At 49.6% G+C, this 22,174-nt stretch overlaps 1 protein-coding gene across 1 annotated transcript in view; it reads right to left on the bottom strand.

Annotated features, from left to right (window-relative positions):
* The window catches only part of cog3 (component of oligomeric golgi complex 3), a 62,797-nt gene extending 48,592 nt beyond the window's left edge, over positions 1 to 14,205 (bottom strand). The window contains exons 1-2 of the mRNA XM_067992536.1: positions 14,036 to 14,205; positions 1,765 to 1,911 (exon numbers count right to left, since the gene is read on the bottom strand). Of these exons, the coding sequence (XP_067848637.1) occupies positions 1,765 to 1,911; positions 14,036 to 14,194 (306 nt within the window). The 5' untranslated portion in view covers positions 14,195 to 14,205. The remainder of the gene's footprint in view (positions 1 to 1,764; positions 1,912 to 14,035) is intronic.
* Positions 14,206 to 22,174: the final 7,969 nt, after the last annotated feature.

Below are 22,174 nucleotides of genomic sequence, written 5' to 3'. Positions count from 1 at the left end.
GTTGTAGAGGGTTGTTTTTCAAACTGGATGCCTGTGTCCAGCGGTGTGCCTCAGGGATCGGTGCTGGGTCCGCTGTTATTTGTTATTTATATTAATGATTTGGATGAGAATTTAGGAGGCATGGTTAGTAAGTTTGCAGATGACACCAAGATTGGTGGCATTGTGGACAGTGAAGAAGGTTATCTGGGATTGCAACGGGATCTTGATCAATTGGGCCAGTGGGCCGATGAATGGCAGATGGAGTTTAATTTAGATAAATGTGAGGTGATGCATTTTGGTAGATCGAATCGGGCCAGGACCTACTCCGTTAATGGTAGGGCGTTGGGGAGAGTTATAGAACAAAGAGATCTAGGAGTACAGATTCATAGCTCCTTGAAAGTGGAGTCACAGGTGGATAGGGTGGTGAAGAAGGCATTCGGCATGCTTGGTTTCATTGGTCAGAACATTGAATGCAGGAGTTGGGATGTCTTGTTGAAGTTGTACAGGGCATTGGTGAGGCCACACTTGGAGTACTGTGTACAGTTCTGGTCACCCTATTATAGAAAGGATATTATTAAACTAGAAAGAGTGCAGAAAAGATTTACTAGGATGCTACCGGGACTTGATGGTTTGACTTACAGGGAGAGGTTAGACAGACTGGGACTTTTTTCCCTGGAGAGTAGGAGGTTAAGGGGTGATCTTATAGAAGTCTATAAAATAATGAGGGGCATAGATAAGGTAGATAGTCAAAATCTTTTCCCAAAGGTAGGGGAGTCTATAACGAGGGGGCATAGATTTAAGGTGAGAGGGGAGAGATACAAAAGGGTCCAGAGGGGCAATTTTTTCACTCAAAGGGTGGTGAGTGTCTGGAACGAGCTGCCAGAGGCAGTAGTAGAGGCGGGTACAATTTTGTCTTTTAAAAAGCATTTGGACAGTTACATGGGTAAGATGGGTATAGAGGGATATGGGCCAAGTGCAGGCAATTGGGACTAGCTTAGTGGTATAAACTGGGCGACATGGACATGTTGGGCCGAAGGGCCTGTTTCCATGTTGTAACTTCTATGATTCTATGCTCCTGTAAAGCATTTTGGGACGTTTTACTATGTTAACGGCGTTATGTAAATGCAAGTGGTTGTTGTTGTACAATCAGATCACGTAAGCAAGTGCTAGCCCACTCACATTTCCATGGACATCTTCTCACAGTGGCCCCTACGTTGCTGGTACAGGGTTACTGTCTGTTACTGAGCATCCACTGCCACGTGTAATAGCTACCAACCAGACTAGAACATATATAAATTTACCTCAACACATGGACAAAAAGTTTTTGTTAAAGTTTTGCCTAACTGATAATTTTAATGGGCATACACCGAGATTTTTTAAATAGCACTTCATAAAACCTACTTACTGATTTAAATAAATTAGATAGACCAATAAACCCAGATACTCCAATTAAGGTTATTTTAATGTCAGCATTAACCCATTTATTTTAAACAGAAAATCTAGGCCAAAAATGTAAGCGAAGATATTTACACAGGAGCACATATAAAAGAGAAGCAATGGATATTTATGAAACTGAGTACACTGTTATTTGACAGTACTGAACACTATTTGTTATGCTAGAAATTATCTTTTTTTTTAAATTATGCTTCGATGTTTAATGTACTTATTTTAGGTCTTTTCCTTACATTCTGATAGACTGAAACAAAATGCAATTGTTCAATGTTTAACTCTTTCGTGTCCTAAAATTAAATACACCAATTTTGCTAGTAGTGGACGGTTAAGTACCTGCTGAGCAGTTTCTATTTTCTCATTTTCCATGTCCAAGGCAGTAAAGCCTTTGAGAAGAATATCCTCAGTAGATTCAGGAACTGCAGCAGTAAGAGGAACAGTGATTGATCTCGATGTCAGGCTGCAAAGGTCTTCAATTGGCAACTATAAGTTGAAAGAAACACAAGTGTTATGGGTGGATTAATTATACACATAGCAAGATATCTACTAGGGGTACAGTAGCCTAGCAGGTCTGGTACTGGACTGGCAATCCAGAGGTCGTGAGTACAAATCCCACCATCGCAAATTGCTCGATAGAGATCGATGAAATCCGGTTAATTGTGGGACAGCACCCAAAAAAAAAATGACCATGAAAACTGCTGGATTATTGTAAAAACCCAATTAATGTCTTTTATGGAAGGGCTGAAATAAAGATGAAGTCCATATAATCGATCAAGGAAATTTAGGCAGGGTTAGTTTGTGATTTGGCCAGTTCCGGGTCTATTAATGTTCTGAGGAACAACAGCCAATGGATATGTACTCTAATGTTGTAGAAGTCAATGCATTGCCATAAGATAGAGCTAAAGGGCTAAAAGCCAATGGACTGCTTAATGCTGTCCTTATCACTGCGATCGACTGGTCAGTATTGGCAATATTCCTATACTGATGTACTGCCACTTGACTAAAAAGAAAGAAATCTGCAAATGCTGACAAGCAAAAAATTTTTTAAAAACAGGAAATGTTGGAAATGCACATTCTGACACCGAGTTCTGATAAAGAGGCCATCCCCAAAACACTGACCTCTCTTTTTGGGAACTGGCAGACCTCCTGTATTTTAAGCATTTACTGTTTTTACTTTATGCTGCTTGTATTACTATGGAGTATGGGGAACACAGGAACAGGTGTATGTATTCAGCCCCTCGAGTTTGTTCCACCATTCAATCAAATCACGGCTGATCTGTACCTCAACTCCATTTACCCACCCATTTTGTCCCATATCCCTTGATAGCCTTACCTGTCGATCTCAAGTCTTGAAAATTTCTATTGACCCAGCATCCACCTCCTTTAGGGGGAAGAGAGTTCCAGCTTTGCATTACCCTTTGTGTGAAAAAGTGCTTCTGGATTTCACTCCTAACTGGCCTAGCTCTAATTTTAAGATTATGCCCCCTTTTTTCTGGGTGCCCCCATTAGAGGAAATAGCTTCTCTGTATCTACCCTATTGAATCCTTTATCATTTTTAAACACCAACCATCTAAACTCAAGGAAATACAAACCAAGTTCATGTAACCTGTGCTCATAATTTGGGGTCTGACCAAGGCTCTGTACAACTTTTTTTTTATTCGTTCACGGGATGTGGGCGTCGCTGGCAAGGCCGGCATTTATTGCCCATCCCTAATTGCCCTTGAGAAGGTGGTGGTGAGCCGCCTTCTTGAACCGCTGCAGTCCGTGTGGTGACGGTTCTCCCACAGTGCTGTTAGGAAGGGAGTTCCAGGATTTTGACCCAGCGACAATGAAGGAACGGCGATGAAGCATAACTTCCTCATTTTTGAATTCCAACCCCTTTGAGATAAAGGCCCACATTCCATTATCATCTTTATTACTTTTTGTAACTGTTCACTAGCTTTTAGTGATTGTGTACATGGACACCCAAATCCCTTTGCTCCTCCTAATCTCTGGAGAGGTATCATAACTCCATGGATGTGTGCCCAAGTGAGAGCAGGGAGCACTATTTACTAACATACTGCCAAGGAGTTTTGAACTGACCAAGAGGAGGCAGAACAAGCTGGTAGGAAACAGATAACGGTGCACAAAGCCAAATGTTTTTAATCTGTACACTACTCAGCGTGCCGGTGTAAAAGTGCAGAACTAAACGGCAGTATATATGCCACCAGTTCCTCAATAGAGAAAGCAGCATCCCAACAATGACATGGCAAATGATACGCCATTTGGTAAAGGTATGAAATAGTCGCACAGTTTAACTAATTAAGTTTGGTTTTGTACCTGAAAGGGAATTAGTAACTTGAGTTTTTAAAAATTAATTTGTTCTCGGGGTGTGGGTGACACTGGCAAGACAGCATTTATTGCCCTAGATGTCCTGAGAAGGTGGTGAGCCTTCCAGGATATTAACCCAGCAAGAACAAAGGAATGGCGATATATGGCCAAGCCAGGATGGTGTGCGACTTGGAGGGGAACGAGGTGATGGTGTTGCCCTGACATTGTTGCTCGTCCTTCTCAGTGGGAGGGAGGTGCTGGTGAGGTATCCTTGATGAGTTGCTGCAGCCACCGTGTGCGAGTGGTGTAGAGGGTGGATACAGAATCCAATGGCAGGAGCACCGTTCAAATGAACTGCTCTGTCTTGTGCGGGAAATGTTGTTTCAAAGTAATGTAGCCGATATGAACTGGATTTTTAATGCATATTTTTTTGAGCAGTGTATCAAAGCTACAACCAGCAGCCTGTCAGAAATTACAGCTTTCAAATCCTTTTGTAATAAACTCAACAGAATTTGGTACTTCAATCTACTGTATTCAAAATACTATTTAAACAGCAAACAGATTAATTCTGAATCAGAATTTGCAAAATGTTGGGCTTGACAGCAATGTGTATTGTTCTAAATTCTTCACCATGCCTTTGGTGGACACAGATGAACCCGGTTGATCCAAAGAATCATACAGTACAGGAGGAGGTGATTCAGCCCATCGTGCCTGTGCTGGCTCTCTGAAAGAGCTACCAATTAGTCCCACTCCACTGCTCTTTCCCTATAGCCCTGCAAATCTTTCCTTTTTAAGTATATATCCAATTACCTTTTGAAAGTTACTATTGAATTTGCTTCCACTGCCCTGTCAGGCAATGTATTCCACATCATAACAACTCACTGCGTAAAATTTGAGATCACAACTAAAAACAGAATGTGAATCAGCACACAAGCTTAAAACAACAATCTAGAACAATGAATTTATTTCTAAGCATGTAATGATACTATGTTACAGCCCCATTTAGCACTGCTTAAATTTAGAATACAATTTCCCCCTGAGCAGTTTCATACACCTCCATATCTCCTCCAGCTAGGAAGAGAAGGAAGTCTGTGTTGTCACTTTCTTAATCACTCCCTTCAATGCTACTCCACAGCAGGCCAGCAGGAGCCAGGGAGTCCTCATTCTGGTCAAAGGGCCATTGAACTGTACTAAAGACTTCAGTGAATTCACTTGCGGCTTTAATCGGTTAGACAGGAAGTAGGGAAAATTTGAAACATATACAGGACGTCAAACCGAGCAGGAGTTGAGGGACAAAACATTTGGGCAGATGCTTAAATTGAACCCACATCTTTCTATTTCTCACACAATGAAGGAACCTCAAAGCTTTCTAAAGCTAGTACAATACAAAATCCAACCCATTGGGTTGGCCAATAAAAGGTAACAAATGCTGCCTAATGAATTGGTGCCTGGAGAGGCACTTAGCCCTACAATCAAACAGAAGGCCCCAGGTTCCATCAGTGTCTGTGCTAATGCACAGTGAGGACCCTACAATTGGCCTGACTGTTTGTATGCTGTTGACTAGTGGGAAAGACAGGCAACAAGATTCCTGTTCCCCGACCGACAATTAGAGAACTCTGCTGTGATATGCTTGCGCAGACAGATCAGAATCAGCTGCGATACCTGCTCCAGTCCAGGCAGCTGGCCAAGCCTCAAGCCTGCAACAGATAGGATCATATAACAGCTGCAGAGTGAGCAATTTGTTGTCCATCGACCTGTAAATAGCTTCTCATCTTTAACCTTCATCAGGAACTTACTCTTTTGCATTGTTTTCAGTGGGTACAGAATCTACGATAAAGAAAAGTGCCTGAAATATGCTACAACTTTGTGTATCCAACAATAAAATGTAATTCGATCGAGAACCAGTTAAATGAGCACTGGCAGGCAGTTCCCATTCACATTTGGCAAGCAGTCAGCTCAATTCAGCATTGCTGCGTTCCTAACGTTGATTCAAAGATGGACTGCATGCTGTTGGAAAAGTTTTTTTTAAAAAAAAGTTCTAATCTTCAGTGGCAGAACTGCAATGAATGCTTTTAAAAACTGCACCATCTTCATCTACCTTTGTGACTGTGCATTACGTGACTCAGTGGTGCATTTGTATTCATCACCATACCTTCCGGTGCAACACATGGAGGATGTCTCACGTGCAAAGATGTTACAAACTGCACTGGAGATGGTGAATGATAAAGTACCGTGAGCCCGGCAGATCAAACTCCTGCAGTATGAAAGCGAAGTGTAAAGCTGCAGTACTTATGGAAACTAGTCAATTAAACTGAAACATCTCGAGAAAATCGGGATTTTAATGAGCAACTCACCGCAAAAATTAATGCAAGTTGTATTGAAGTGAATGCAAGTGCATGAATGCAGAGCTGGCAAGGGGACAGTAAGCAGAGATCATTTTTCAACTTCACGTTGGTAGCATAGATTCAAGATCAACAACAGAAGAATAAAAAGAGAAGTTAGAAGAATTGTTTCCATAGGGAGTTATTAGAACATGGAATGCTTTTACTACAGGGGGCTATTGAGGGAGACTAGAACATCATTTAAAAAGGAATTGGATAAGAATTTTTAAAAAAACACAAAAAGATACAGGCAGAGGGTGGGAAATGGGATTAGAGTAGGTAGCTCTTTTTTGGAACATAGGAACAGGAGTAGGCCATTCAGCCCCTCATGCCTGCTCCGCCATTTGATAAGATCATGGCTGATCTGTGATCTAACTCCATATACCTGCCTTTGGCCCATATCCCTTAATACCTTTGGTTGCCAAAAAGCTATCTATCTCAGATTTAAATTTAGCAATTGAGCTAGTATCAATTGCCATCTGCGGAAGAGAGTTCCAAACTTCTACCACCCTTTGTGTGTAGAAATGTTTTCTAATCTCGCTCCTGAAAGGTCTGGCTCTAATTTTTAGACTGTGCCCCCGACTCCTAGAATCCCCAACCAGCGGAAATAGTTTCTCTCTATCCACCCTATCTGTTCCCCTTAATATCTTATAAACTTCGATCAGATCACCCCTTAACCTTCTAAACTCTAGAGAATATAACCCCAATTTGTGTAATCTCTTCTCGTAACTTAACCCTTGAAGTCCAGGTATCATTCTAGTAAACCTACGCTGCACTCCCTCCAAGGCCAATATGTCCTTCCGAAGGTGCGGTGCCCAGAACTGCTCACAGTACTCCAGGTGCGGTCTAACCAGGGTTTTGTATAGCTGCAGCATAACTTCTGCCCCCTTGTACTCTAGTCCTCTAGATATAAAGGCCAGCATTCCATTAGCCTTCTTGATTATTTTCTGCACCTGTTCATGACACTTCAATGATCTATGTACCTGAACCCCTAAGTCCCTTTGGACATCCACTGTTTTTAAACTTTTTACCATTTAGAAAGTACCCTGTTCTATCCTTTTTTGATCCAAAGTGGATGACCTCACATTTGTCTACATTGAATTCCATTTGCCACAGTTTTGCCTATTCACCTAATCTATCAATATCGCTTTGTAATATTATGTTTTCATCTACACTGCTTACAATGCCACCAATCTTTGTGTCATCGGCAAACTTAGATATGAGACTTTCTATGCCTTCATCTAAGTCGATAATAAATATTGTGAATAATTGAGGCCCCAAGACAGATCCCTGCGGGACTCCACTAGTCACATCCTGCCAATGAGTACCTACTCATTATCCCTACTCTCTGTCGCCTTTCGCTCAGCCAACTTCCTAACCAAGTCTGTACTTTTCCCTTGATTCCATTGGCTCCTATCTTAGCTAACAGTCTCTTATGTGGGACCTTTTCAAATGCCTTCTGGAAGTCCATATAAATAACATCCATTGACAATCCCCTGTCCACTACTTTAGTCACCTCTTCAAAAAATTCAATCAGGTTTGTCAGGCACGACTTACCTTTCACAAATCCATGCTGGCTCTCGCTGATTAACTGAAAATTCTCGAGGTGTTCAGTCACCCTATCCTTAATTATAGACTCCAGCATTTTCCCCACAACAGATGTTAGGCTAACTGGTCTATAATTCCCTCGTTTCCCTCTCTGTCCTTTCTTAAAAAGCAAAGTGACATGTGCAATTTTCCAATCTAGGGGGACAGTTCCTGAATCTAGAGAACTTTGAAAGATTATAGTTAGGGCATCTGCAATCTGCTCACCTACTTCCTTTAAAACCTTGGGATAGAAACCATCTGGTCCTGGGGATTTGTCACTCTTTAGTGCTATTATTTTCTTCATTACTGTTGCTTTACTTATGTTAATTTTATTGAGTCCCTGTCCCCAATTCAGTATTAGTTTTCTTGGGATTTCCTGCATGCTATCCTCTTTTTCTACTGTAAATACTGACGCAAAGTAATCATTCAACATGTCCGCCATTTCCCCATTGTCAATGACAATATCCCCACTTTCAGTTTTTAAGGGGCCAACACTGCTCCTGACCACCCTCTTTTTCCTAATGTAACTATAAAAGTTCTTTGTATTGGTTTTGATATCCCTTGCAAGTTTCTTTTCATACTCTCTTTTTGTAGCTCTTACTATCTGTTTTGTGACCCTTTGTTGATCTTTGTATCTTTCCCATTCGTCAGGATCTGTGCCATTTTTTGCCTTTTTGTATGCCCTTTCCTTATGTCTTATACTGTCCCTTACCTCTTTAGTTGTCCATGGCTGTTTTTTTTGGCAAGTAGAGTTCTTGCCCCTCAAGGGTATAAACCGATTCTGTATCACGTTAAATGTTTCTTTAAACATTTCCCACTGATCAGTTGTTTTACCCATTAACAGATTTGCCCAGTTTACTGTGGACAGTCTCTCTCATCCCATTGAAGTCGGCCTTGCCCAAATCTAGAATCTTAGCAGCTGATTCACTTTTTTCCCTTTCAAACACTACATTGAACTCGATCATGTTATGATTGCTAATGGATAGATGTTCACGTACAGTTAAGCCGTTAACTAAATCTGGTTCATTACTCATTACTAAATATAGTATGGCTTGCCCCCTTGTTGCCTCCAGGACATACTGCTGTAGAAAACTATCCCGGACACAATCAAGAAATTCACTACCTTTCTGACAGTTGCTAATCTGCTTTTCCCAATCTATGTGAAGGTTAAAGTCCCCCATTAAGACCACTATGCTTTTCTTACACGCTTGTCTAATCTCTGCATTTATACAATTTAGCACTTCAGAGCTGCTGCCAGGGGTCCTATACACAATTCTCACTATAGTCTTAGATCCTTTCCTATTTCTCAATTCAACCCATAAGATCTCTGTTGGCTACTTACCTCTCGTTATATCCCCCTTTATCATTGAAGTGATTTCATCTCTAATCATTAAGGCTACTCCTCCCCATCTTCCATTTTACCTATCTCTCCTGTAGACCTTATAACCCGGTATATTTAGTTCCCAATCCTGACCATCCTGCAGCCATGTCCCAGTAATAGCTATCATGTCATACCCTCCAATTTGAATTTGAACCTGTAGTTCATTTAGTTTATTCCTTATACTCCGTGCATTTGTATATGGAACTCTTAGTTGGACCACACACCCTAGCCTGACCTTCAGCTTTGATGCTGGGTTAATCGCCTTACGCCTTCTAGTTTTCACTTTATCTGTAGTGTCTAAAGTACACTTTCTTTCTGCTGCTCTACGCTTTTCCCTTTCACTTGTTCTTGAACAAGTGTTTGTACTATTTGTATTGTAAATTTCCCCCGGGTCTTCCCCTCTCTTGCTGCTCTCAACTTTGTTCCCTTCTGACTCCCCGCTCAGGTTCCCATCCCCCTGCCACTCTAGTTTAAACCTTCCCCAACAGCACTAGCAAATTCCCCCGCGAGGACATTGGTCCCGGTCCTGCTCGGATGTAACCCGTCCCGCTTGTACAGGTCCCACCTTCCCTAGAACCGGTCCCAATGTCCCAGGAATCTAAATCCCTCCCTCCTACACCATCCCTGCAGCCACGCATTCATCCGGTGTATTCTCCTGTTCCTATACTCACTAGCACGTGGCACTGGTAGTAATCCTGAGATCACTACCTTTGAAGTCCTGCTTTTTAATTTATCTCCTAACTCCTTAAATTCACCTTGCAGGACCTCATCCCTTTTTTTACCTATGTCGTTGGTACTGATATGGACCACGACTACTGGCTGTTCACCCTCCCCCTCCCCCTCCAGAATGTCCTGCAGCCACTCCGCAACATCCTTGACCCTAGCACCAGGGAGGCAACATACCATCCTGGAGTCACGTTTGCGGCCACAGAAACGCCTATCTGTTCCCCTTACAATTGAATCCCCTATCACTATAGCCCTGCCATTCTTCTTCCTCCCCTCCTGTGCAGCAGAGCCACCCGTGGTGCCACGAACTTGGCTCTTGCTGCTTTCCCCTGATAAGCCATCTCCCCCAACAGTATCCAAAGCGGTATATCTGTTTGAGAGAGAGATGGCTCCAGGGGACTCCTGCTCTACCTGCCTAGTCCTTTTACTCTGCTTGGCGGTCACCCATTTCCTTTCTGCCTGCGTAATCTTTACCTGCGGTGTGACCACCTCACTGAACGTGCTATCCACGATAGTGTCAGCTTCATGGATGCTCCACAGTGACTCCATCCGCAGCTCCAGCTCCGAAATGCGGTTAGCCAGTAGCTGCAGCTGGACACACTTCCTGCACACATGGTCGCCAGGGACACTGGTAGCATCCATGACTTCCCACATAGTGCTGGAGGAGCATATCATGGGTGCGAGCTGTGCTGCCATGACTTGCCTTAGATTTACACTGCTTTCACCTCTCAGACCCTGCTCTCGGTCTCGGTCTCTCCTTTTATACTGTGCTCACCTCTCGGACCCTCCTGCCTCACTTCTGAAGAGCTAGCCCTAGTACAGGCACGATGGGTCTATTCCATGCTATAATTTCTATTATTCTAACCCACACTGATACACGGGGTTAAGACAGGAGGCCTAATTATCCAGGTCTCTCTCTCATGAACCTAACACCACAAGGAATTAATTTTCCATCCATATCATAGTAGGTACAGCATAGGAGGAGGCTATTCAACCCATCGTGCCTGTGCCGGCTCTTTGAAAGAGCTATCCAATTAGTCTCACTGCCCTGCTCTTTCCCTGTAACCCTGAATTTTTTTTCCCTTCAAGTATTTATCTAATTCACTTTTGAAAGTTACTACTGAATCTGCTTCCGCCACCCTTTCAGGTGATGCATAATGAGGACACAGTTTCTACTAAATGAACATGAGTGGAGCTCAGTTTGAGCCTCCATTCAAATCAGCACTGCAAACAAGGCAAAACTGTAGCTGTAAGCTGACTTTCCTGCTCCCACAGAAACAAATGTCTTCCACTTATTGCTACATGCCTTTAAAGGGGTGCAGTTTCTGGGTAGTGAGTACCAATCATTAGGGTAAAAGAGGGTAGTTTCTGGGTGGCGAGTACCGACTGAGGTGAGAGATTCTCCTCTAAGGGTACAGTTTCCCACCACTCGTGTTGAGGTGGCTTTGGCTGCATACCAACGTACCAGTAACAGCATCAGGCCACAATCTAACAAACGCGCAAAAGCCAAGTGATGCCAGGCTTCCTCACCCCGCTTGGGCCCGGCACCCTGAGCAGTATAATGCCAGCTTTAAATGGTGCTCAGGGTGCCCCCTCGACCTTCTGACCATCACAGCTGTCGAAACATTTTTTTTTAAATTACCAACTGGGGCCTCAGTTTAACTGGGGCTCAAAGCTTCCCTGCAAGAGTCAAAACATCTGTGGAAGCACCTGAGGGGAACTGCGCTGGATTTAAACATTACTCGAGCACAGTGGGCCCAGCACAGAAAGGAAAGCTGAGAAAACCAAGTTCTACCAAATCTACAAATAAGGATAAATTGCCTCTTTTTTAAAATATATATATATATATATATATAAAAAAAACGCTGGATTTACACTTTCCAGGTGAGTCTGTTCTTGAGCACTTCATTCATTCAGAAAAAAAAACTCCAGGATAGGGTGCAGTAGGAGTGATCGGTAAATTATCCTGTTTAGGACTTATTCATTTACAGCTGAGACTTACACTGCAGTCTTGACTGATTTGACCAAGTCAAGTCCCTCAGGTAGACAGACATTGGGATTTGCTAAGAAGGAACCTTAGCATCCACCTTACAGGGAGCATGATCAATTGGAGATTGATCCCTCTACACTATCAACAACTTGCATTTATGTAGTGCCGTTAATGTAGGAAAACGTCAAAAGGTGCCTCACAGGAGAGTAATCAGACAAAAATTGACACCAAGCCAATGGAGGAGAATTTAGGATATTAGGACAGGTGACTAAAAGCTTGGTCAAAAAGGTAGGTTTTAAGGAGTGTCTTAAAGGAGGTGGGAGCGGTGGAAAGGTTTAGGAAGCTTAGGGCCTAGACGGCTGAAGTCATGACCGCCAATGGTGGGGATGCAAAAGAAGCCAGAGTTAGAGGAATGCAGAGTTCTTGGAGGGTTGTAGGGGCTGGAGGAGATTACAGAACGAACAGTGTGGTTCAGCCTGAGAGATTGGTCAGGGAAGCGGATGAAATCGGTGACAAGGGAACGGAATTTGAGGCGGGGGCCGAAGACAATGACTTGGTCTTCCCAATGTTTAATTGAAGGAAATTGTGGCTCCTCCAATACTGGATGTCTGACAAGCATCGTGACAAATCAGAGGCAGTGGAGGGGTCAACAGAGGTGATGGTGAGGTCGAGCTGGGTGTCATCATTATACATGTGATACCAGATGTCATATCTTTGGATAATGCCACCGAGGGGCAGCATGTTGATGATAAATAGGAAGGAGCTAAGGATAGATCCTTGGGGGACTCCAGAGGTAACAGTGCAGGGCCGGGAAGAGAAACCATTGTAGGAGATTCTCTGGCTACGACTCGATAGGTAAGAATGGAACCTGGCAAGGGCAGTCCCACTCAGCTGGAAGTGAGGCATTGGAAGAGGATGGTGTGGTCAACCGTTTAAATAATCAGATGTACAAGCTGCCACTTCAGAGCTTTGCTAACCATTGAAATCCTTAAATCTCACTGGTTAAGGAGATAGACTATAGGTTCCGTCGTTCACCAAGGTCCCAGATGCCTCGTTATCCTCATTATCAGCTCGCACTTCCAACAATTGTGGTGCAAAATTAATTGGAGTTGAAGGGTGAGGAGAAAAATCCAACTCACGTCACTCATCTCGAGAAATTCTGGGCGAATATAACATCGGGGTGGGGGGGGTGAAATCAGATACTTCATGTACAAATAGTGAGAAACTAATCACGTCCATCTCAATATGAGTACTTTTGATGATCCTGTATCTGGAATCCCAGTGCATTTGTCCAACAACAAAAATTCAATTTACTTCTGCACTGGATTCCTGCAGCAAACTGCTCCAATCCTCCATTATTCCTCCAGGACGTGAGCACAGAATCTAAACTGACACTCCAGTGCTGGGGCAGCACTGCCCTGTTCGAGGCGTCATCTTTCCAATGAGACATTAAACCGAGACCGTGTCTACCCACCCAAAAGATCCCACAGCATCCAACCATACAAGAGCTGGAGAGTTCCCCTGGTGCCCTGGCCAATATTTATCTCATTGCCGTTTGTGGGGCCTTGCTGTGCGCAAATTGGCTGCCAAGCTTTCCTACATTCCAACAACGATCACACTTCAAAAAGTACTTCATTGACTGCGAAGCACTTTGGGACATTCTGAAGACATGAAAGGCACTATATAAATGCAAGTTGTTTTTTTTCCTTTACACGCAACATGTTCTAAGCGCAACCTGGATCTATGAATCTCATCACACCATCACTTTTCTATACACTAACACCACTTGCCAAATGGAAGGATCATTTTGCAATGGTTCTGTTCTGATCCTCACATTATAGAGCAGTCCGTGAGCAGACAAAAGCTTGCATCATAGACTCATACAGCACAGGAGGAGGCCATTCGGCCCATCGCACCTGTGCCAGCTCTTTGAAAGAGCTATCCAATTAGTGTCGGTGTGAAGGGTTTTATTACACTAATCTCCCGGACTACGCTTCTCCCCTCCCCCAGTCCCAGCTCCGGCTACGTGGCAGCGACTCTGGGGAGCCGCTTAAGGCCAGGCCCCGGCGCCGCGTCCCCGTCAGCGACGAGAGGCCGAGGCCGAGGCCGCCGCCACCCCGGGCCACCCCCCCCGGCGAGCCGCGAGATGCCCGAGCCGAGGTCCCCAGTGGCGGCTTTCCACGGCCTAAGGCCTGACGGCGCCTCGGTCGCTCCCGGCCCCGTTGCACTCACCTCGGCCGGTAAGGGCGTGCTCTCGGCGGCGGCCCGGAGCTCGGCCACGCTGTGCCGCTGGGTGTCGGTGAGCGGGGCGCTGGGCTCCGGGCCGCGCTCCCACAGCGACAGCTTCTCCCGGGTTCGCTGCTCACTCACATCCGCAGCCAACTCCGCCATTCTGTTCCGGGTCTCCCCACCCCCAGACCTGACCCCGGAAACACTCCGGCTGCTGAGGGCGCCTCCCACACCAGGATCAGCCTGGGGAGCATTGACACCAGGATCACCATGGGGAGCATTGACACCAGGATCAGCCTGGGGAGCATTGACACCAGGATCAGCCTGGGGAGCATTGACACCAGGATCACCATGGGGAGCATTGACACCAGGATCACCATGGGGAGCATTGACACCAGGATCACCATGGGGAGCATTGACACCAGGATCAGCCTGGGGAGCATTGACACCAGGATCACCATGGGGAGCATTGACACCAGGATCAACATGGGGAGCATTGACACCAGGATCAACATGGGGAGCATTGACACCAGGATCACCATGGGGAGCATTGACACCAGGATCACCATTTGAGCATTGACACCAGGATCACCATTTGAGCATTGACACCAGGATCACCATTTGAGCATTGACACCAGGATCAGCCTGGGGAGCATTGACACCAGGATCACCATTTGAGCATTGACACCAGGATCAGCCTGGGGAGCATTGACACCAGGATCAGCCTGGGGAGCATTGACACCAGGATCACCATGGGGAATATTGACACCAGGATCACCATGGGGAGCATTGACACCAGGATCAGCCTGGGGAGCATTGACACCAGGATCACCATGGGGAGCATTGACACCAGGATCACCATTTGAGCATTGACACCAGGATCAGCCTGGGGAGCATTGACACCAGGATCACCATTTGAGCATTGACACCAGGATCAGCCTGGGGAGCATTGACACCAGGATCAGCCTGGGGAGCATTGACACCAGGATCAGCCTGGGGAGCATTGACACCAGGATCACCATGGGGAATATTGACACCAGGATCAACATGGGGAGCATTGACACCAGGATCACTGTGGGGAGCATTGACACCAGGATCAGCCTGGGGAGCATTGACACCAGGATCACCGTGGGGAGCACTGACACCAGGATCAGCCTGGGGAGCATTGACACCAGGATCAGCCTGGGGAGCATTGACACCAGGATCAACATGGGGAGCATTGACACCAGGATCACCATGGGGAATATTGACGCCAGGATCAGCCTGGGGAGCATTGACGCCAGGATCACCATTTGAGCATTGACACCAGGATCACCATGGGGAATATTGACACCAGGATCAGTCTGGGGAGCATTGACACCAGGATCAGCCTGGGGAGCATTGACGCCAGGATCACCATTTGAGCATTGACACCAGGATCACCATGGGGAATATTGACACCAGGATCAGCCTGGGGAGCATTGACACCAGGATCAGCCTGGGGAGCATTGACACCAGGATCACCATGGGGAATATTGACACCAGGATCAGCCTGGGGAGCATTGACACCAGGATCAGCCTGGGGAGCATTGACACCCAGCCTGGGGAGCATTGACACCAGGATCAGCCTGGGGAGCATTGACACCAGGATCACCATGGGGAATATTGACACCAGGATCACCATGGGGAGCATTGACACCAGGAACACCATTTGAGCATTGACACCAGGAACACCATTTGAGCATTGACACCAGGATCTCCAAGGGGAGCATTGACACCAGGAACACCATTTGAGCATTGACACCAGGAACACCATTTGAGCATTGACACCAGGATCTCCAAGGGGAGCATTGACACCAGGATCACCGCGGGGAGCACCGACACCAGGATCACCGCGGGGAGCACCGACACCAGGATCACCGCGGGGAGCACCGACACCAGGATCACCGCGGGGAGCACCGACACCAGGATCACCGCGGGGAGCACCGACACCAGGATCACCGCGGGGAGCACCGACACCAGGATCACCGCGGGGAGCACCGACACCAGGATCACCGCGGGGAGCACCGACACCAGGATCACCGCGGGGAGCACCGACACCAGGATCACCGCGGGGAGCACCGACACCAGGATCACCGCGGGGAGCACCGACACCAGGATCACCGCGGGGAGCACCGACACCAGGATCACCGCGGGGAGCACCGACACCAGGATCACCGCGGGGAGCACCGACACCAGGATCACCGCGGGGAGCACCGACACCAGGATCACCGCGGGGAGCACCGACACCAGGATCACCGCGGGGAGCACCGACACCAGGATCACCGCCGGGAGCACCGACACCAGGATCACCGCGGGGAGCACCGACACCAGGATCACCGCGGGGAGCACCGACACCAGGATCACCGCGGGGAGCACCGACACCAGGATCACCGCGGGGAGCACCGACACCAGGATCACCGCGGGGAGCACCGACACCAGGATCACCGCGGGGAGCACCGACACCAGGATCACCGCGGGGAGCACCGACACCAGGATCACCGCGGGGAGCACCGACACCAGGATCACCGCCGGGAGCACCGACACCAGGATCACCGCGGGGAGCACCGACACCAGGATCACCGCGGGGAGCACCGACACCAGGATCACCGCGGGGAGCACCGACACCAGGATCACCGCGGGGAGCACCGACACCAGGATCACCGCGGGGAGCACCGACACCAGGATCACCGCGGGGAGCACCGACACCAGGATCACCGCGGGGAGCACCGACACCAGGATCACCGCGGGGAGCACCGACACCAGGATCACCGCGGGGAGCACCGACACCAGGATCACCGCGGGGAGCACCGACACCAGGATCACCGCGGGGAGCACCGACACCAGGATCACCGCGGGGAGCACCGACACCAGGATCACCGCGGGGAGCACCGACACCAGGATCACCGCGGGGAGCACCGACACCAGGATCACCGCGGGGAGCACCGACACCAGGATCACCGCGGGGAGCACCGACACCAGGATCACCGCGGGGAGCATTGACACCAGGATCACCGCGGGGAGCACTGACACCAGGATCACCGCGGGGAGCACTGACACCAGGATCAACGTGGGGAGCACTGACACCAGGATCAACGTGGGGAGCACTGACACCAGGATCAACGTGGGGAGCACTGACACCAGGATCAACGTGGGGAGCACTGACACCAGGATCACCGTGGGGAGCACTGACACCAGGATCACCGTGGGGAGCACTGACACCAGGATCACCGTGGGCTGCACTGACACCAGGATCACCAAGGGGAGCACTGACACCAGGATCACCAAGGGGTGCACTGACACCAGGATCACCATGAGGAGCATTGACACCAGGATCACCATGGGGAATATTGACACCAGGATCAACATGGGGAGCATTGACACCAGGATCACCGTGGGGAGCATTGACACCAGGATCAGCCTGGGGAGCATTGACACCAGGATCACCGTGGGGAGCACTGACACCAGGATCAGCCTGGGGAGCATTGACACCAGGATCAGCCTGGGGAGCATTGACACCAGGATCAACATGGGGAGCATTGACACCAGGATCACCATGGGGAATATTGACGCCAGGATCAGCCTGGGGAGCATTGACGCCAGGATCACCATTTGAGCATTGACACCAGGATCACCATGGGGAATATTGACACCAGGATCAGTCTGGGGAGCATTGACACCAGGATCAGCCTGGGGAGCATTGACGCCAGGATCACCATTTGAGCATTGACACCAGGATCACCATGGGGAATATTGACACCAGGATCAGCCTGGGGAGCATTGACACCAGGATCAGCCTGGGGAGCATTGACACCAGGATCACCATGGGGAATATTGACACCAGGATCAGCCTGGGGAGCATTGACACCAGGATCAGCCTGGGGAGCATTGACACCCAGCCTGGGGAGCATTGACACCAGGATCAGCCTGGGGAGCATTGACACCAGGATCACCATGGGGAATATTGACACCAGGATCACCATGGGGAGCATTGACACCAGGAACACCATTTGAGCATTGACACCAGGAACACCATTTGAGCATTGACACCAGGATCTCCAAGGGGAGCATTGACACCAGGAACACCATTTGAGCATTGACACCAGGAACACCATTTGAGCATTGACACCAGGATCTCCAAGGGGAGCATTGACACCAGGATCACCGCGGGGAGCACCGACACCAGGATCACCGCGGGGAGCACCGACACCAGGATCACCGCGGGGAGCACCGACACCAGGATCACCGCGGGGAGCACCGACACCAGGATCACCGCGGGGAGCACCGACACCAGGATCACCGCGGGGAGCACCGACACCAGGATCACCGCGGGGAGCACCGACACCAGGATCACCGCGGGGAGCACCGACACCAGGATCACCGCGGGGAGCACCGACACCAGGATCACCGCGGGGAGCACCGACACCAGGATCACCGCGGGGAGCACCGACACCAGGATCACCGCGGGGAGCACCGACACCAGGATCACCGCGGGGAGCACCGACACCAGGATCACCGCGGGGAGCACCGACACCAGGATCACCGCGGGGAGCACCGACACCAGGATCACCGCGGGGAGCACCGACACCAGGATCACCGCCGGGAGCACCGACACCAGGATCACCGCGGGGAGCACCGACACCAGGATCACCGCGGGGAGCACCGACACCAGGATCACCGCGGGGAGCACCGACACCAGGATCACCGCGGGGAGCACCGACACCAGGATCACCGCGGGGAGCACCGACACCAGGATCACCGCGGGGAGCACCGACACCAGGATCACCGCGGGGAGCACCGACACCAGGATCACCGCCGGGAGCACCGACACCAGGATCACCGCCGGGAGCACCGACACCAGGATCACCGCGGGGAGCACCGACACCAGGATCACCGCGGGGAGCACCGACACCAGGATCACCGCGGGGAGCACCGACACCAGGATCACCGCGGGGAGCACCGACACCAGGATCACCGCGGGGAGCACCGACACCAGGATCACCGCGGGGAGCACCGACACCAGGATCACCGCGGGGAGCACCGACACCAGGATCACCGCGGGGAGCACCGACACCAGGATCACCGCGGGGAGCACCGACACCAGGATCACCGCGGGGAGCACCGACACCAGGATCACCGCGGGGAGCACCGACACCAGGATCACCGCGGGGAGCACCGACACCAGGATCACCGCGGGGAGCACCGACACCAGGATCACCGCGGGGAGCACCGACACCAGGATCAACGCGGGGAGCACCGACACCAGGATCACCGCGGGGAGCACCGACACCAGGATCACCGCGGGGAGCACCGACACCAGGATCACCGCGGGGAGCATTGACACCAGGATCACCGCGGGGAGCACTGACACCAGGATCACCGTGGGGAGCACTGACACCAGGATCAACGTGGGGAGCACTGACACTAGGATCAACGTGGGGAGCACTGACACCAGGATCAACGTGGGGAGCACTGACACCAGGATCACCGTGGGGAGCACTGACACCAGGATCACCATGGGCTGCACTGACACCAGGATCACCAAGGGGAGCACTGACACCAGGATCACCAAGGGGTGCACTGACACCAGGATCACCATGAGGAGCATTGACACCAGGATCACCATGTGGAGCATTGACACCAGGATCACTAAGGGGAGCATCATCACCAGGATCACCAAGGGGAGTATTGACACCAGGATCACCAAGGGAAGCATTGATACCAGGATCAGACTGGTGAGCATTGACACCAGGTCACCAAGGGGAGCATTGACACCAGGATCACCAAGGGGAGCATTGACACCAGGATCACCAAGGGGTGCACTGACACCAGGATCACCATGGGGAGCATTGACATCAGGATCACCATGGGGAGCATTGACACCAGGATCAGACTGTGGAGCAATGACACCAGGATCACCATGAGGAGCATTGACACCAGGCTCATCATGGGAAGCATTGACACCAGGATCACCATGGGGAGCATTGACACCAGGATCACCATGGGGTGCACTGACACCAGGATCACCATGGGGAGCATTGACATCAGGATCACCAAGAGGTGCTCTGACACCAGGATCACCATGAGGAGCATTGACATCAGGTCACCAAGGGGAGCATTGACACCAGGATCACCAAGGGGTGCACTGACACCAGGATCACCATGGGGAGCATTGACATCAGGATCACCATGGGGAGCATTGACACCAGGATCAGACTGTGGAGCATTGACACCAGGATCACCATGAGGAGCATTGATACCAGGCTCATCATGGGAAGCATTGACACCAGGATCACCGTGGGGAGCATCGACACCAGGATCACCGTGGGGAGCATTGACACCAGGATCACCAAGGGGAGCATCATCACCAGGATCACCATGGGGTGCACTGACACCAGGATCAGCCTGGGGATCATTGACACCAGGATCACCATGGGGAGTATTGACACCAGGATCACCAAGGGATGCACTGGCACCAGGATCACCAAGGGGAGCATTGACACCAGGATCACCATGGGGAGCGTCGTCACCCGGATCAGCCTGGGGAGCGTCGTCACCAGGATCAGCCTGGGGAGCGTCGTCACCAGGATCAGCCTGAGGAGCGTCGTCACCAGGATCAGCCTGGGGAGCGTCGTCACCAGGATCAGCCTGGGGAGCGTCGTCACCAGGATCAGCCTGAGGAGCGTCGTCACCAGGATCAGCCTGGGGAGCGTCGTCACCAGGATCAGCCTGGGGAGCACTGACACTAGAATCTTTTTTTAAAATTCATTCATGGGATGTGGGCGTCGCTGGCAAGGCCATCATTTATTTTACATCCCTAATTGCCTTTGAGAAGGTGGTGGTGAGCCGCCTTCTTGAACCGCTGCAGTCTGTGTAGTGAAGTTTGTCCCACAGTGCTGTTAGGTAGGGAGTTCCAGGATTTTGACCCAGCAATGATGAAGGAACGGCGATATATTTCCAAGTCAGGATGGTGTGTGACTTGGAGGGGAACGTGCAGGTGGTGTTGTTCCCATGTACCTGCTGCTCTTGTCCTTCTAGGTGGTAGAGGTTGTGGGTTTAGGAGGTGCTGTCAAAGAAGCCTTGGCGAATTGCTGCAGCGCATCTTGTAGATGGTACACACTGCAGCCACAGTGCGCCAGTGGTGAAGGGAGTGAATGTTTAAAGTGATGGATAGGGTGCCAATCAAGCGGGCTGCTTTGTCCTGGGTGGTGTCGAGCATCATGAGTATTGATGGACTGCACTCATCCAGACTAGTGGAGAGTATTCCATCACATTCCTGACTGCAGATGGTGGAAAGGCTCTGGGGAGTCAGGAGGTGAGTCAATTGCCGCAGAATACCCAGCCTCTGTCCTGCTCTTGCAGCAGCTCTTCACCAGAATCACCTGCAACATCAGCACAATCACCTGCACCTTCATCAGAAACACCTGCACCATCACCAGTATCAGCTGCATATTCACCAGTATCACCTTTTATTTATTCGTTCATGGTATGTGGGCGTCGCTGGCGAGGCCGGCATTTATTGCCCATCCCTAATTGCCCTTGAGAAGGTGGTGGTGAGCCGCCTTCTTGAACCGCTGCAGTCCGTGTGGTGAAGGTTCTCCCACAGTGCTGTTAGGAAGGGAGTTCCAGGATTTTGACCCAGTGACGATGAAGGAACGGCGATATATTTCCAAGTCAGGATGGTGTGTGACTTGGAGGGGAACGTGCAGGTGATGTTGTTCCCATGTGCCTGCTGCTCTTGTCCTTCTAGGTGGTAGAGGTCGTGGGTTTGGGAGGTGCTGTCGAAGAAGACTTGCCGAGTTGCTGCAGTGCATCCTGTGGATGGTACACACTGCAGCCACTGTGCGCCGGTGGTGAAGGGAGTGAATGTTTAGGGTGGTGGATGAGATGCCAATCAAGCGGGCTGCTTTGTCCTGGATGGTGTCGAGCTTCTTGAGTGTTGTTGGAGCTGCATTCTTCCAGGGAAGTGGAGAGTATTCCATTACACTCCTGACTTGTGCCTTGTAGATGGTGGAAAGGCTTTGGGGAGTCAGGAGCTGAGTCAGTCGCTGCAGAATACCCAGCTTCTGACCTGCTCTTGTAGCCACAGTATTTATATGGCTAGTCCAGTTAAGTTTCTGGTCA

Source organism: Heptranchias perlo, chromosome 11 (assembly GCF_035084215.1).
Source record: "Heptranchias perlo isolate sHepPer1 chromosome 11, sHepPer1.hap1, whole genome shotgun sequence".
NCBI classification, from domain to species: Eukaryota; Metazoa; Chordata; class Chondrichthyes; order Hexanchiformes; family Hexanchidae; genus Heptranchias; species Heptranchias perlo.
The sequence above is the reverse complement of the archived record's forward strand: the minus strand, read 5'-3'. Positions and strand labels throughout refer to the sequence as shown.